This window comes from Ambystoma mexicanum, chromosome 2q (assembly GCF_040938575.1).
Source record: "Ambystoma mexicanum isolate Mex_15411 chromosome 2q, UKY_AmexF1_1, whole genome shotgun sequence".
Classification (NCBI taxonomy): domain Eukaryota; kingdom Metazoa; phylum Chordata; class Amphibia; order Caudata; family Ambystomatidae; genus Ambystoma; species Ambystoma mexicanum.
In genome coordinates this window covers 1,392,925,123-1,392,940,297 of record NC_090924.1, presented here as the reverse complement: position 1 = coordinate 1,392,940,297, position 15,175 = coordinate 1,392,925,123, and the positions used below count along the sequence as shown (strand labels likewise).

The window sequence follows — 15,175 nt, the reverse complement described above, 5'->3', positions numbered from 1 at the left end:
CCTGGCTGCATAGCTCTCTGCAGTTTAAAGTTATGTTGTCTCCTGATCAGGAGCAGCGATGTGGCAGACTCTTGTCTGCGCTCTGCCAACGTTCTCACGAGAGCGCTGGTCACCGCAATGACGTCGGCCCGAGATCTTGCGAGATTACGTTCCCGCGAGATCTTGTGACGTCTCCACAGGCATGCAAGTGCAACGTGTTGATGACTATTTAATCAAAAAGTTAAAAGTTCAAGCAAAGTAAACAAAGTAGATGCAGATCCGGAGGAAAAACGCTGTGGACACCCAGCACACTGGCAGAACACGATGCGCATGTGCTGTAGAGGATTTTACCAAAATGTTAGTGTGCAACAAGGTGCGGCTGCTGTAGCGACACGCCGTCCTAGCTGACACAGCAAAAGAGACTGACAGTTGGTCGAGGGTCCCTGAGGGGGTGCCACGCAGGACATGTACAGCGACCGCATCTGCCCGGAATCAAACTGGAAAATTCTACTATGCTGCCCTCTGGTCGCATCCCCATTCTGTGGTACACCCCCAACAGTATGGAGAAAAGGGGATGTGATGTAAGAGTATCCCCACTGAACTAAAACAAAAATTGCATCAAGATATGGAGGTGTTGTAACACTGCCACTTCTTATCCACCGCTTGGTGAGGTTTATTTGGGGAAGAAAGGCAAATGTAGGCATGTGTGTGATGCAGCTCCTTGTCGAGCAAAAGCAGAGCACAGGCAGAAATGTGTTTTGGGACAATTCTTTCCCCAGTGTGGAGCATGATGAAGATCTGCTATCAAGATACACATATGTGGGCACAGTCAATCAGAGCAAAGCCAACAGGTCCCGTGGTAATGATGCCACATACAAGCATGGAACCGCTGCACTTGTTGATTGGAATTGAGGGACATAATACATGGTCTCTTATGTCCGAAAATAAGGGAATGCTGTGATTTTCCTATCAACAATGCACCACCATTGAAGATTACAAAAAGCAAAAACTCACAATGCACTACTGAGCAAGGGAGAATAGCGTGGACAACCTTGACAGCATTGTGTGCATGGATGCCTACAAAAGAAAAAGCAACATGTAGCTTTCATCTTTTTTTCCAATCTTCTGGACACTGGTCATTACCAGCTTCATCAGCTGGAAGCTGCACAATTAGCAATGGAAACTCGGCACTCCTAAATGACGCAGGCAAGTATTTGTCACCTGTATGGGGGAGGTACTGATTGATCAAGTGATCAAATGGAGAATAGTGAATTCCCAGCTGAACCAGAACATCATAAGATCCTAGGATTACCTGTGCTATACCACTGCACCCTTCCACCCTGTAGCATCTATTTCCCACTTACCCCAACCTCTCATCACCTGCTCCGTCATTTTCTTTCTTCCAATAGACTACGGTCTGGATACCCATAGCGGGGCAATAGTATGCCACTTCATGGACATGCCTAGGTGCTCTGATCATACTCCGGTGCTGATTTTACACAGTATAAAAGCATATTAACATAAGATAACATCAGTACGTGGGACAAGAACAAAAGGTGGGCTTTGCTACAAATACACAAGAGAATAAATACAAGAGAATAACGTGCACAAGTGACTACTGTGAGAGACTGGCATGCAAAACAAGCCTCACCACTCTCAAGCGTAATCATGCTCCTATACACCATAACAGTTTCTGGGACATCAAATATCCCATATCACAGGATGAATTGGGGGAAATGGTGTTAGCAATTCATCTTATGCATAGATTTATAATTTCTGGTAAATTCTTCTTCTAGATTATAGTATTATTAAAAATATTATTATGTATGTTCGAACCAAAGTTATTCTTTCATTCCAAAAATAATTGTAACTATTTTATACACCTTCTGGTTTCAGGGCGAGGAGTATACTAGATAGGCTATTTCCGTAACCGAGTTGTCTGTGGTTCTTTCCTTTGGAATTTAGTTGTATGGGTACCCATATCAACACGGTTATAAACATACACAAGGATGCCTTACTTATATACCACAATGGCTCATTGACATGGAATGGGCCACTACGTGAGATTAGGAGGAAATTTGCTTGCAAAAGGTAAAAATTAAACATTGTGTTGGATCTCACAGAAATAAAATAGCTTATTGTCTTTAATCTGAGCGCGACCCATTCCAAATTGAAAGGACATTTTCATGAGACAGAACAGTGTTCATTTTTAGCAAAAGAAGCTATTAAAATAGAAAAACTAGAAATTATTTAATTGTAAACTGGATCTCTTTAATATGTTAGAATGTTAATGTCTAATGATCACTTCCAGTATACACTGCAGTCTTAATAAGAATGTTACTCTTGCCTTAATGAACAACACACATTATCAAAACCTAGAAAAACCATACCAAATATTTTGTGATAGAAGGTTATTATTCCAAGATGGGCAGTCTGGATACGCCTATTGTACTCTTTCAAAATGTCCCTTTGAGAAATTAGAAATTGACAAATAGCGATTTTTCACTTAAATGAATTTTAATTTTAAATTGATTTTAAGACTTTTTGGGTCATTGTGTCTGAGACGTATCTAGCGTCGTATGTTAATACATGTGTAAGCTATTTGACAGGTTTTAACAAAGTATGTATGACGTATCATACTGATATGTTTCAAAGTGCATTATGGCTGTATAAGATTGTTGATATATGAAGCTTTATGATTATTATAGTCAATTTAAACTTTGACTTTAATGTCTGCTCCAAAATGATGGAGAGATCACCCAGAGATCCAAGCACTGAAACTTTAGGGAACGTCTGTTAGAGTGAACATGATAGATCACCTCCTGAAGTTCATGGTATAGTTACCCATGTGGCCTACTTAGTGGCATCAGTGCCTACTACAGCTTTACAGTTTGTAGTTGTACACAGACATATAAACCCGCTTATTAGATCCAACACTGAGAAAGATAACTGCCCGAAGCTCACCTCATTTAGGGTCCTTGTTTGTCCAACTAGACAGATGGAGGCTCTATAACATTATACACGCCAGACAAAGAACTAGAATACCAAATTACTGCACTTATTGTCCATCTGTGGGCTCTGACCTGTCTGTGTGGTGAAGTGTCCGTTGGTTGTGCCTGCCCTGACCACGGGCTGCTTGGGGTTTTGTACACCTAGCACTTGGTGGTTTATCCCATGCCTGTTGTTGTTGTGGTGCTGGGGTGTTGGACACCTGGAGGTTTATTGCACGTTTCTTTTCCTGGGGCATGGGGGGGATTTCCCTACTTGTCCTTCTGGGATCCCGGAGTTGGGCACCCTATACCCTCGAGGGGGTGGTCCCCCCGCTTCCATTGGTGCATAGGGGTGGGTACCTGATGCCCATGTTCTTGCATGTATGGTTTTGGTTAGTGTTCCTGGCAGTATTGTTTTGTTGAGGGGTGTGCAGTCCTTTCGGTGCACCGTAGCTGTTGGTGGTATGACGAGAAGAGGGTTGTAGTTTGAGACTTTGTTGGGAGTTGTTAAGTTGTGGCCGGTTCCCCTGGTTTGAGTGTCCCGCTGTTGGGCACGCATGCGCGGACGATGTGTGGTTTTTGGCAGGGTTGGCCTGTTCGCGTTGCAAGACGTTGATGGGATGAGGTTTGGCGAGAGCGTGGCTCCTTGTTCTTATGGCGGAATGGATTGTGAGGTTGTGGGAGTTTTTGCTTCTTGTCTGAGTGGGATTTGGTGTGTTGTTGGAGTTGTCAAACTTCTGGTTGCCTTCTCAGATGGTCCTGCCTGTGTGCTCTGTTTCGTACCCTCTTTTCCTTTGTCTGCGTAAGGAGGGAGATGTGTTGTGTTTTGTGTCTCCCCTGCCCTAGTCCTGTGTATGCAAGCTAGATGGAATGCCTGGTGGAATGCTGATGTGTAGAATTTTGATGTGTGAGTGCCTTGAATGTTCTATGGATGTCAGCTGGTCAGCCTGTGATAGTGGGAGCCGATGGATGTCACCTATGTTTTCCCTTATACTTACATAACAACTTATCTGTTTCTGTAACCTTGTTAACTTGGACTTCAGTAAAAGAGTTTCACTTCCCTACCTGGTGTCCCATTGGGCCTCATTACAAGCATGCCGGTCCGGAAACAATGGTGCTGGTAAGCCTACTGGCACTGTTGTTTCCGGACCGGCATACTAAAGGTCTGACCCTACCGGACACAGCGGCCACTGTAGGCAGACTGTCACGGAAGCACCGGCACTGTTAACGGTGCCGGTGCTTCCGTGTTCTCCATTCCCATAGAGTCCTATAGCACTCTATGTGAATGGGGAATTACTTTTTACCGGCACCTGACTTTCCGGACCGCCGGGATTGTAATACCCCAGTGTTACCGGCAAGTCAGGGGCCAGTAAATATTTACAGGTTCGCCGGACCCGTAATTAGGCCCATGAGGCCCATTGTCTTCTTCACCAAGAGCACATCTTTGCATTACTCTTCATTATTGTACACTTGATTAGGTACTACCATAAAGGTTTTGGGAAGCAAAGGGTGTTGTGTAAGAGATTGCTGCTCTTGTATTTGGAAAATTACAAAACTTACAGGTAGAAGTGAACGCTCCTTCTGGCATAGTCTGTGCTCTTGGCCAGATTCTGAATCGTTCTGTTGAAAAGTTCATTTCATACCCATAAAAATGACTTGATTGAATAATGCACATAGTCTTTTGAATAATGCACATAGTCTTTTTGCTGATAATGCTTGCTACTTTATTAATATTCATAAAGCAACTTTACTACTATGGCACTATGAGGGGTCAAAAATGCGAGGCGGACAACTTGGTAAAGGGTTTTCACAAGTAGCCATTTTATTAGTATACGGGTGAGATAAACGCTTCGCTTTCCCTAATCTAACAAGGATTTCCCTGCCTACAAAACTAAGACTAAAGGAAAACACTCTAACCTAAAATTGTATCTGTCTCTCACACTTTTACATACAACAGAATCATACAGGAATGTAGATGGCCTTTAAGTTCAACAAAATGACAATAATAATCAAATGAAACTAAAGATCCTTGTATCCACAGTAGGATCCCCTTCCCCAAGCTCAATGCAGGATTTCTAAATAACAGTTCCGAAATATAGAAGTGCTTTTCAATGGTCAAATTCCACTTCATGAATAACCCCAAACTTTCTTTCAACATCCAAATTCTGTTTAGCTGGACACTTCAATTCTCCCAGGGTTGAACAAAGTTCCTCATTTGGCAAAAGGAGATTTCCACAAGCTTTAGTGAATCAAAAGAAAAAGTCCTTTTATCAGATTTCCAATGAACATTCCAATAGGAATTCTCTTCTTTGGAAAAGACAACTGCTTCACAACCAAAAACAAAAACAACCAAAAACAACAATGTTTCCATCAGGATGGTTTTTGGTACAGCTCATCAAACACTTTTTAGTGGCTTTGCCACGGTCATTCCACCATAACCTTTCATCACAATGTAGTACTTCAATGTCTGCTTCCTGGTTCACTAACCTGCCAGGACTACCACCATTAGGCACTCTCCGAGTATACTCGCCTGCCAGGATAATAAAAATCTCCTACCACTACTATGAGTACTCTGTGAGGAGGTTAACCTCAAGTATCAGTAACGTTTTCAGCTTTCAACAAGGCTGAGAGTCACAACTTCTTCTATAAAGCTACAACACCTATTGAGGTTGTTTCACTCCACTTTTTCACTTGCCATATGTCCAACTGTTTCCCCTTTTTCTGTGATAGTTTAGCTAAAGTGTGTTGGTATTGATGTTCAATGTTGCCCCCTCTTGACTTTAGCAATGTTGAGTGTATCTAGGTTTCAATATTACACCCTCTGGGCTTTGACAATGACAGTTCAATATTAGCCTCTCTTGGCTTTGGTAATATGGGTTACAGTTAGGTTTCACTATTGCCTTTTCTTGGCTTTGGTAGCGCGGTTACAGTTTACTTTTAATCGTGCCCCCTCTTGGCTTTGCAATGCTAGTTATGAATCTCTTTCTCTCGATTCCTCTTTACATGTGGATAGTAGCAAATATGATTTTTCTCATTAGTTTGGCATTTAAAACAATTAACCTCTTCCTCCTGGGTGCTCGCTACATGTGGAGAGTAGTAAATAGGCTTTCTTTCATTAGTTTGGCATTTTATATAATTCCACGCAGCATGCAGTGTCTCACAGAAAGCACTGCAGGGTTACCTTTCATAGGCCAACTCATCAGTCTTTCCTTGCACATCCGCGCTCTTCTCTGCTGCTGTGACCTCTTTGGTCCTCACAATCGGAGCTGTTCACAGCTCCGGTTAAGTTTCCATGTTCCATGTCTCTCCCAGCCACTGGAGGAAGGACTAGGGAATGGGAAACTGCTTTCTTCAAAAAGGCAGTCTGTCACATTAACGATTCCCACTACACGACCTCTACAGATTGAGCTTCTTAATCCTATGTCTCAGCACCGTTTCCCACTATATCAACAGCAGTGATCCTGGAGTCCTCTTTTCTCAGCTTTGCCTGCATGCTCACTGCTTCTCCAGCTACTTCCGACACTACTTCCACCATGATTTCCAATGGCTTGTACCTGAAGGGCTTTAAATAACTCAGGTGTGGGCCATTAGAAACCCTAGACTGCACATTGCAGTTCTATGCCTTCAAGCCCCTCTTTCTCCCCCCAGTATCTAGGGTATTATGGGACTTGAGGTCCCTAATGCCTGGGCTTTTTCTTAAAGGTCCTAGTTTCACAATAGGCACTCAAAAAAGTGGGTTCATCAGGGAAATTAGTTAATGTGTTCTCCCAATGTCTCTGTCCCAAGTGCCCTCCCATGAGATCCTCTCGCAGAACACCACCTCAGGGTCAGGATCGGGAAGTGTCTGCCTTTCCCTAGCCACACGAGAAGGGTCCCAGGCCAGGGACCTCGGGATAATCACATTGGATTCATCACAGGCACTCGGCTGGTGCCAAAATATCTCCAGCTTTCTCTTTGGAAGTATCTTCCTACTCAAGCTCTTTGCTCCTCCAACTCCTTCAGGGTAAGTCGCTTTTCCAATCAATGAGTTGGGGGCAGATCTCTCTCTTCGGCAGGCGCCTTCCTCTGGAACAGCCTCACTGCCTCTCTGAAACTTGAGCAGAACCATCTCCAGTTCTGGAAGCAGCTCAAGACTTTCCTCTTTGCTTCCGACTTCTCTCTTCCTCTTCCCTGCTGATCTCCTGTCTGAAACTGCACTGGTTACCTGGCTACTCTCTGAACCATGGGCCCAGGTCCCTGTCCTCCCAGTTGCACTCCTCCTGGCAACCCTGCACTTGTGGCTGTATCTGCAACCCTACAGTCCCCCTACCTGCACTTATCTAACACTTTCTTTCTGCACTTAACCCCTGCACTGCCACCTGCTGGCCGCACTTCTTGCTTTCGATGTTTTGATCCTATGTCTTGCACTTGCTCTCCCTCCCCTACCCCAGGCACTTTTCCCCTTGCCTCTCCCCTGCACTTGCGCAATCTCAATGTCACTTGGCAGTAAGATCGTTGTCTTGTCCTCCCTTTGACCCCCCCTTGCCTCGTCGCGCCTTGAAACACTTGTGCATAGGCGCGCTATAAATGTCATATCATATCACAGTGCAGATTGCTCCACAAACAGGAGAGACACGCGGGAGTGTCCTCTCTGCCACCCCGCGCTGCTCTGTGCAAATTGAGGATTATAACGCAGGATGGAGCGACGCAGACGAAAGAGCACATCACTACACTTACCTTTCCCCCCCATGTCAACAGATCTAGGAAATTCATGGCAACTCCTGCACCATTGAAGGTTGAAGCAATTACGTAGCTCTCTAGCTTGCAGGAAAACATGCCATTACTGTGTGTCTGACATCCCAACTTGAACTCAGTCATTTCAAAGTCTGCCTTTTTCCACTCACTCATTCAGAAAATATATATGAGGTCATTTTATTCATGCCCATATTTTGTAGGGAGAGGACCGCTGGCATGTGCACTTACATGTAAGTATTTGACTCTATGCAATATTATTATTATCCCATGCGATTTTACACCAATTCATAAAACCAATCAGAAATGCAAGCTGCCATGTACCTGCCCGCTTTTCTTGAAGGTGCAAGACCACATAGAATTCCATATCATATTCCAGCATTAAAATCAATGCAAGCAGAGCTTCATGTGCGTACAGAGCGACTGAAGAGGCACATGCAAAATGTATGCCTCACCCTCCGTTAGTACTGCAGAGACTAATATGGGCCTCATTACGAGGTTGGCGGTAACCCGCCGGTGCCGCCATCCACGTAACAGTGAATCCGGCGCCTGACTTCCTGGTGCCACCGGGACATTACAAGTCCCGGTGACGCGGGAAGTCAGGCGCCGGATTTTATAAATCCCCATTCCTATGGAGTCCCATATGACTGTATGGGAGTGGGGAGACGGAAGCACCGGCACCGTTTTTAACAGTGCCGGTGCTTCTGTGACGAATCTGACTACCGGGGCCACTGCCCCCGGCAGGGTCAGACCTGTCGGGCGCTGTGGCCACGGCAGGCAGTCTCGTAGTGTGGCGGTCCGGAAACAAGAGTGCCGGTGAGCTTACCACACGCGTAATGAGGCCCCATGTCTCCGCCTGTAGATAACAGTCAGTGTGAGGGTCAATATGACCCCCCTATTGCTAAAGTTAGAATCTATTCTGACTGAAGGAAAATTCAGGAGTTGTTTTTACCAAAGGTCACTAGTGTAATATGATCAGCTGATTCATTTTATATTGTTAGTAGTGTATGGGAGGACAGGTAAAAGAGACCACCCTCCCCCACAATCTCCTCCTTGTGATGTATATGGTTCGTCAGGGGACCTCCTGCCACCAGGGCCCAGGTGGTGGGTGGACCACTGGTCGACACATGGACTACACGTACTGTATTAGGTTAGATCCTGGAAACCGTTTTGAAAACCAAAACGCCATTTTAAGACGTGATTCCTCGTGCGATGCAGCACGGCCCCCACCTTCAGGGATCCCTCGCCTACCCTGTTGCCTCCGCTCCTTGGCAGATCCGCTGAAAGCCCGTTCCCACGAGCAGTCGGACATGAGCTAGTGTTAGAGCAAACACTGTATCTTTCACCATCCGCAGTGCATCATTATCCTCAGCGTGACCCGGGCAGCGGGGCTGGCTTGGAAAATAACTATAAACCGTCCTCAATGAAACAAAAGCCTCAATCCCACACGCAATGATATCCCTTCTGCATGACCCCCATGCCTCAAACCTATAAACACTGCACAAATAGAAGACTGCATTATTGTGTGATAACATGGTCACGATACTCAAACCCCTCAGTTATGTGCACCCACTCAGTGCCCCTGGCCTCCTACTATGTTCTTCTCTAGGGGTAATGTAAAGAGAGTGATTCCAAGACCTTATGCCATGACTACCCTGATGCTGCTAGAGTGTAAAGGAACACAAGCGCGACAGTATTATGAGCTCATGTAAATTGCTTAATGAGATAAATAAAATTCCATCAAGTGTAAATGTACAAATATAACGTGTATTACTGCTGTCAACCGTATTGGTCTGTTGCTCCTGCGTGCTCCACCAACCCTAATGCTACCTCACGTATCGTGTTTACAATGTGATGCGAAAGCTGCTAATCTTGCAAATACTTACCGTGTAGTGACTAATAGAGCTGGTGATATAGTTAACGAATTCTGAAATAAATATGTACTGATGTAAATATTATAGACATGTAACCCCTTAGCCATTTTTACATTATACATTATTACATTATACGAATCCCTTCGTCTTCAATGCAATTCAATACAATGTGCAGCTTGCGAAAAGACTATCATCGCGAGCATATCCAAGGCCACCTCCCCTCCCTTCCCATTGAAGCCTGCCAGAGAAAGCAAAGGCCGAGCTAAACCGCTTCACCTCCCCCAATTCGGCTGGAGCCGCTTCAAGCATTCATGATTCCCCCGCAGCTCACATGGCCACGAACAGCCACCTGAATTATTTACAGCCCAGCAGTAAAATCCGGCCATAACCAGAGGCCAGAGGTGCCCCCTCATAGGTCCCACGACCCATCAGTTCACCCCAGGTTAATGACGCTTGTAAAAGAAGACACCTAATATGGCACCAACATTGTGTAAAAGCATCCGTCATGACTTCTGAGACCCAAAGCTCGGACAGCTTACCCCGTGCCCTGAGACCCGACCCCATGGCCTATAATACCTAGTCAACAGGATAACGGCAACCCTGTATAGATGTATCACCTAAGTACCCCACCTAATGTGCATTCCTCCTGTGTTATATTAACCTGTAGAATAACCTATTGTAGGATTTACAGGACAACTGACATTACAGCATTGAATGAATGGGTGTGCCTGGCTCTTAGGGCAGAAAGCCAAGAAAGATGATACTGACCACGTCTGACCGAACCGCGCCTCCCGGATGAGCCCAGCTGAACTGCCCACCCCACGTTGGCACCTGGCGGTGTCCACCAACCACAGAGCGATGCATCACAGCTGCACATATAGTTAGTCGACGCCACCCAATCCCCATGTCTATGTGCCCCTATAGTGTGTAGGTGCCTATGACACTTTTTGTAAATATAAACGCCTGTCTTTGCGATTGTCAGACAGAGCGCTCTCGGAGTTTGCAGAGTTCTTTGCATGCCCTATTTTGACTTAGATAAAGCTTCCCTTAAGCTCACCCGCACTTGGTCCTAGCCTTATTCCCATTCGTGGGAGAGTCCATTCTTGCCTTCCATTGCGGCGAGGGTCGTGCTATCTGGGGACGCTTGCCTTCAGTAGCTCAGGTTACTTTCCACTGATCCTAAGTATCATAAATATCACTCATTACAGAAAAGATTGGAGGCTCGCTCATCTTGACAGAAAATTAAGTGGTTTGCAATACATTTGACATGAATGAGATACCTTATCAGGTTTTACAGTCATGTGTCATTTTAAATGAATATCAATGTGCTTGCAATACTTGAGAACACTTTTCTCTGGTTTTAATATGTTTAATGTGTGTGTGAGGGATAGTGATTAAATATGTTTCCATTGTATGTTTTTTAACTGTATATTTATTATACGTTTATGATTGAGTGCATATATGTTTAATAAAATTCATTTTATGATATTTTACACATGGTCTGAAACATCTATGATGAGATTTGTGACGTAATAGTAGTACCCTTGAGAGGAGTTAACTGTGTAGTTTTCCTTTATTTAGATATATTAGACTGTACAGCCCACAAGGTAGGAGGCTAATTTTCCCTTAGGTGGGGAAGTTGTTGTGTATCATTTCATTTTTAAATTCTGCATGTTATTACAATATCTCTGTAGAAACCTAGCTGACCCAATAGAAGGTATCCCTAGCCTTCATCAAATCAATTCTTTTCTCCTGGACCACCATTGCATCTGAACGGCTTTGTACGGCATATCGTGGACCCTTCTGCAGCATGTAATGTGATATAGAAGCCTACTAAACATAACCTCAAATCAGAGACTTACCTGGATTGTAATCATTGTGCGTGATAATGTAAAGCTCATGTCCAACCCGGGCATCCTCGTTCACTTCTCGAAAGGTTTTTGAAGGGTTTACAACCTCTCTTACCGATTCACCTGGAATACAAACAAATAGTCTTAAAATGCACTCATGAATGGGGTTTCTATACAATTGGGATATGAGTAATATGCAGCTGGAATGCATGCTAGTATTTATTGCATCCAGAGTTCATAGGTAAGAACATCTGGAAATCCTCTTTTGAGAACCTAATCCACTGTTCTCACCCTATTTCCTCATGGCATCTGCATGGTTGGTGATTGGTCGGTGGTCTCTTGACCAAAACAGAAGCCAGTGAAGTGGGAAACTGACATGGACTGCGGCTTGGGGGCATGGCCGAAGGAACAAGAAAATACATGTTTATACAATTTAGAACAGTGAGTAAAATCTGGGGAGGGGATGGGAATAGCGAGAAAAAAATGAAAATATGTGTTTTAGAATGGTTTAAACGTTTCATTACTTTGGTTCTGTGACACCACCACATACAACCTCTCTCTGAGCTGTGTATGGTGTTGGTTGTGGCAACTGCACAGAAAACACTCTAGCCATTTACAGCCGGCGAGATTCACATGTATATCTGCTGCCCTTATTATAGTAATGCAGAGCCACACAAAAGTTACTAAACTTTTTATTGTGCCACTTTGAATTGGTGTGCTCGTGATGGGCTATTTAAGCCATCCATAAAATGTGGCAACATGGGGCTTGGTTGAAATTGAAATGAATAAAAGTGGAGCAATTAGGTTTTCCTTATTTTGACTTAAAAACTCTAACAGATATTAAACGTTTGCAATATTTGTACAACTTTAAAATAAAATTCGGATCACTCTTTCTAATTATAATACGTGAAACATTCCAAGTGTGGGGGATACAATATTCTTTGTTATAACAGTATTTTATAGCTTTTAAAACAGTCAAATGAAGTTGGGTTGCTTTCATTTCGTATAAAATAAATCAAACATTAATGTGACAAAGTCACAGTGCAAACATTACATCAAGTCCCCGGACCGCCTTAGAGTAGGATTGACAGGGGCTTTCGATATAGATCAGGATTGGTCCTGAGACAGTAACTCATTTGAAGCCATCAAGTATCAAAGAAACAGGTTATCAGGAGGACTTCTCACAAGATGCTTCAGGTTTTAGAGATGCAAAACCAGGAGCAGAGTCCAGTGTGGCTTTCAGGGATTCCAGAAAAGATATGCAAGGGAAAAACACTAGCACATCCACTGCGATGCAGCTGTCAACAGCTGCGGATGATCGAAAAGAAAAGAAAAACCTGACATGCAACCACTCCACACCCACCACCAGTGTCCCCATTACTTTACAATATTTACTCAAAGCTATTTTTCGATCTCTTGGATAGTATGGGAGTCAGCTATGCACATTTTTGCTGACGCCACACAGATAGTCCTTGAACTTACAGGTTCCTATGAAGAAGATGCAGAGCAGGTCTGTAAAGTTTGTTATGCCATTAAGGCCTGGATGACGGATAATTTCCTAGCCCTTAATGACAAAAAGAAACTCTGATTGTGGGTAGTGTGGCCAAGCTCAAGTCCCTTGACTCTCGTTTCAGTACCTTTCAAGCTGTAGGGGCTGCTGTCGAGGTTTCCAGTCAAGTCAAGACCTTGGGAGTAATCTTTGATTGTAATCTTAACTTCGACAAACATGTCACGTACATAAGTCACAGCTGCACTTATACATTCCATCTGCTATGGCCGATCAGATCCTATCTTTCAGAAGAAAACCGAGCATTTATAGCCACGGCAACTATCAACTCGTGGTTGGATTACTGCAATGGATTGACAGGTACCACCCCTACCAATATAAAGAAACTGCAAACCTTACAAAATGGGGCAGTCAGGGCTGTCTGCAGAATAGGGCGCAGAGACCATGTGACTAAAGCACAGAGGAAGCTGCATTGGCTGCCTGTGGCTCAAAGGATCTGGTTTAAGGCGTATTGTATAGTCTACAAGTGCCTTGCTTGTACCGCCCCCCCCCCGGTACTTACAAGATCGTATTAAGAAATTGCCCTATAGACATACTCTTCGGTCTAATGACAAAGATCTGTTGCAACAACCACGCTTCAGATTAAAATCATACAGGGACCTTCGCTTTAGTGCTGGGAGGCCGAAGCCTTGGAATGACCTCCAAATTGCTCTTAGGCAACTGCTGTCATATGATCAATTTAGAAAGTCCATCGAAACCAGTTTATTCGACGGCACAGGTGTTTAGATTTAACCCTCTGACCGTCACCCTGGAATCTTGGATCTATTGGCATCTGGATCCATCTTAATATATTATGATGATTGTCTTGCATGTTCCATGTTATTTGTCAGTGCTCTGAGGCCTGCGGGCGGGTTAGCGCTTTATAAAAGTTAAATAGAATAGCAGCAGTGATTGTGAAGCAGAACAGCATTTAAAGAGATAAATACGTCCTACCCTCTCCCCAAATGTAAAGGTTTTTGCCCAGGTGGTTTTCCCTGTCCTTTGAGATGGCCTTGTTACATCAGAAACTCACAAAATTAACTTCTGTGCAGGGGGGCCAGGAGGTGAAGCAGGAGAAAAGCAGAGCGGGTAAATACCAGCTCTTGCACGTGGCACCACCTGAAAGAAATCAAAGATAGCGAAAGCATTTTAAAGACTTCCTTCCCCACGGCTTGGAATGGGAATGTAATTAACCACTTAATTCAAATGTTTGCCTGGGAGAATAGTGAGACCATTATAACAGAGGCTAATGAACACAGCCACTGCCTTTTGGACTGGGAGCCGAGGAGAGGAGTTTGCTGAGGAAGGTGGAGAGCACCAGACCAAGGAAGTTCCTTGAGCGTAGAAGAGGGGTCTGCTCCAGTGAGTGGGAGTGGTGGTCCCTAAACCCAAAGAAAGGGTTCTGCTGCAGTGAGGGGCAGAAGAGCCCACCTGAAACCCATAAGAGAGGCCTGCTCCAATTAGTAGGAGAAGAGCCTCCCAATCTCCAAAAGTGGAGTCTGCTCCAGTGAGGCAGAGAAGAGCCCCACTGAAACCTTGAGGAGGATATCATCCCAAGAGGAAGAGGTGAACCCATGGGACCCCAGAAGAGGGGTGGGCTTGTCTTTTGGAAATAATAATGTGAGGCTATCTAAAAGCTATTTACCTGTATCGCCACAATAGTACACCTAAATACCCCATGGAATATACTGTATGAGAAACCTGAGGTGTTTCTCCCATGCTATTCCTGAGGATCCCTGACTCGGGTAGCCAGGGGAGGACCATTGCTCTTGAATCCCAACCCTGGGGGTGGACAAGCAAGCGAGGATCACCTGGGAAGGGGACCCTGGGAGACTGTGGGAGGACGCCTGCGGCAAGACACAGTATTTCCCCTGTTCCAGTAGATCCCTAATCAACATCTCCTCAGTCGTTATAGGTCATTATCATCCAAAACCCATTCACCCGCAACAATACCTTTACCTCCTTCATCCTGACAAGAACTACAACTCCCACAATCCCTACATCTATCATGCAGAACCAAAGGCCTAAAAGGGGAGGAGCATCTCTGATGATATGCAGTGGTCCTATCCCATTGAGAAGACTAGGCCGGGTCAGGTTCCCATTCACCAATACGCCCACTTCGTTCTTAGAAATTATGTACAATGCCATTCCATGTCACCCGCCCCTTTTCTAATAATACCAAGAAGAATAAGAGGCAACCGAGAG

At 44.5% G+C, this 15,175-nt stretch overlaps 1 protein-coding gene across 2 annotated transcripts in view; it reads right to left on the bottom strand.

Moving 5' to 3' along the window:
- Positions 1–15,175, bottom strand: part of EFHB (EF-hand domain family member B) — a 400,940-nt gene that overhangs the window by 255,759 nt on the left and 130,006 nt on the right. For both annotated transcript variants that reach the window (XM_069648882.1, XM_069648883.1), the window contains one exon: positions 11,437–11,547. In XM_069648882.1, the coding sequence (XP_069504983.1) occupies positions 11,437–11,547 (111 nt within the window). The remainder of the gene's footprint in view (positions 1–11,436; positions 11,548–15,175) is intronic.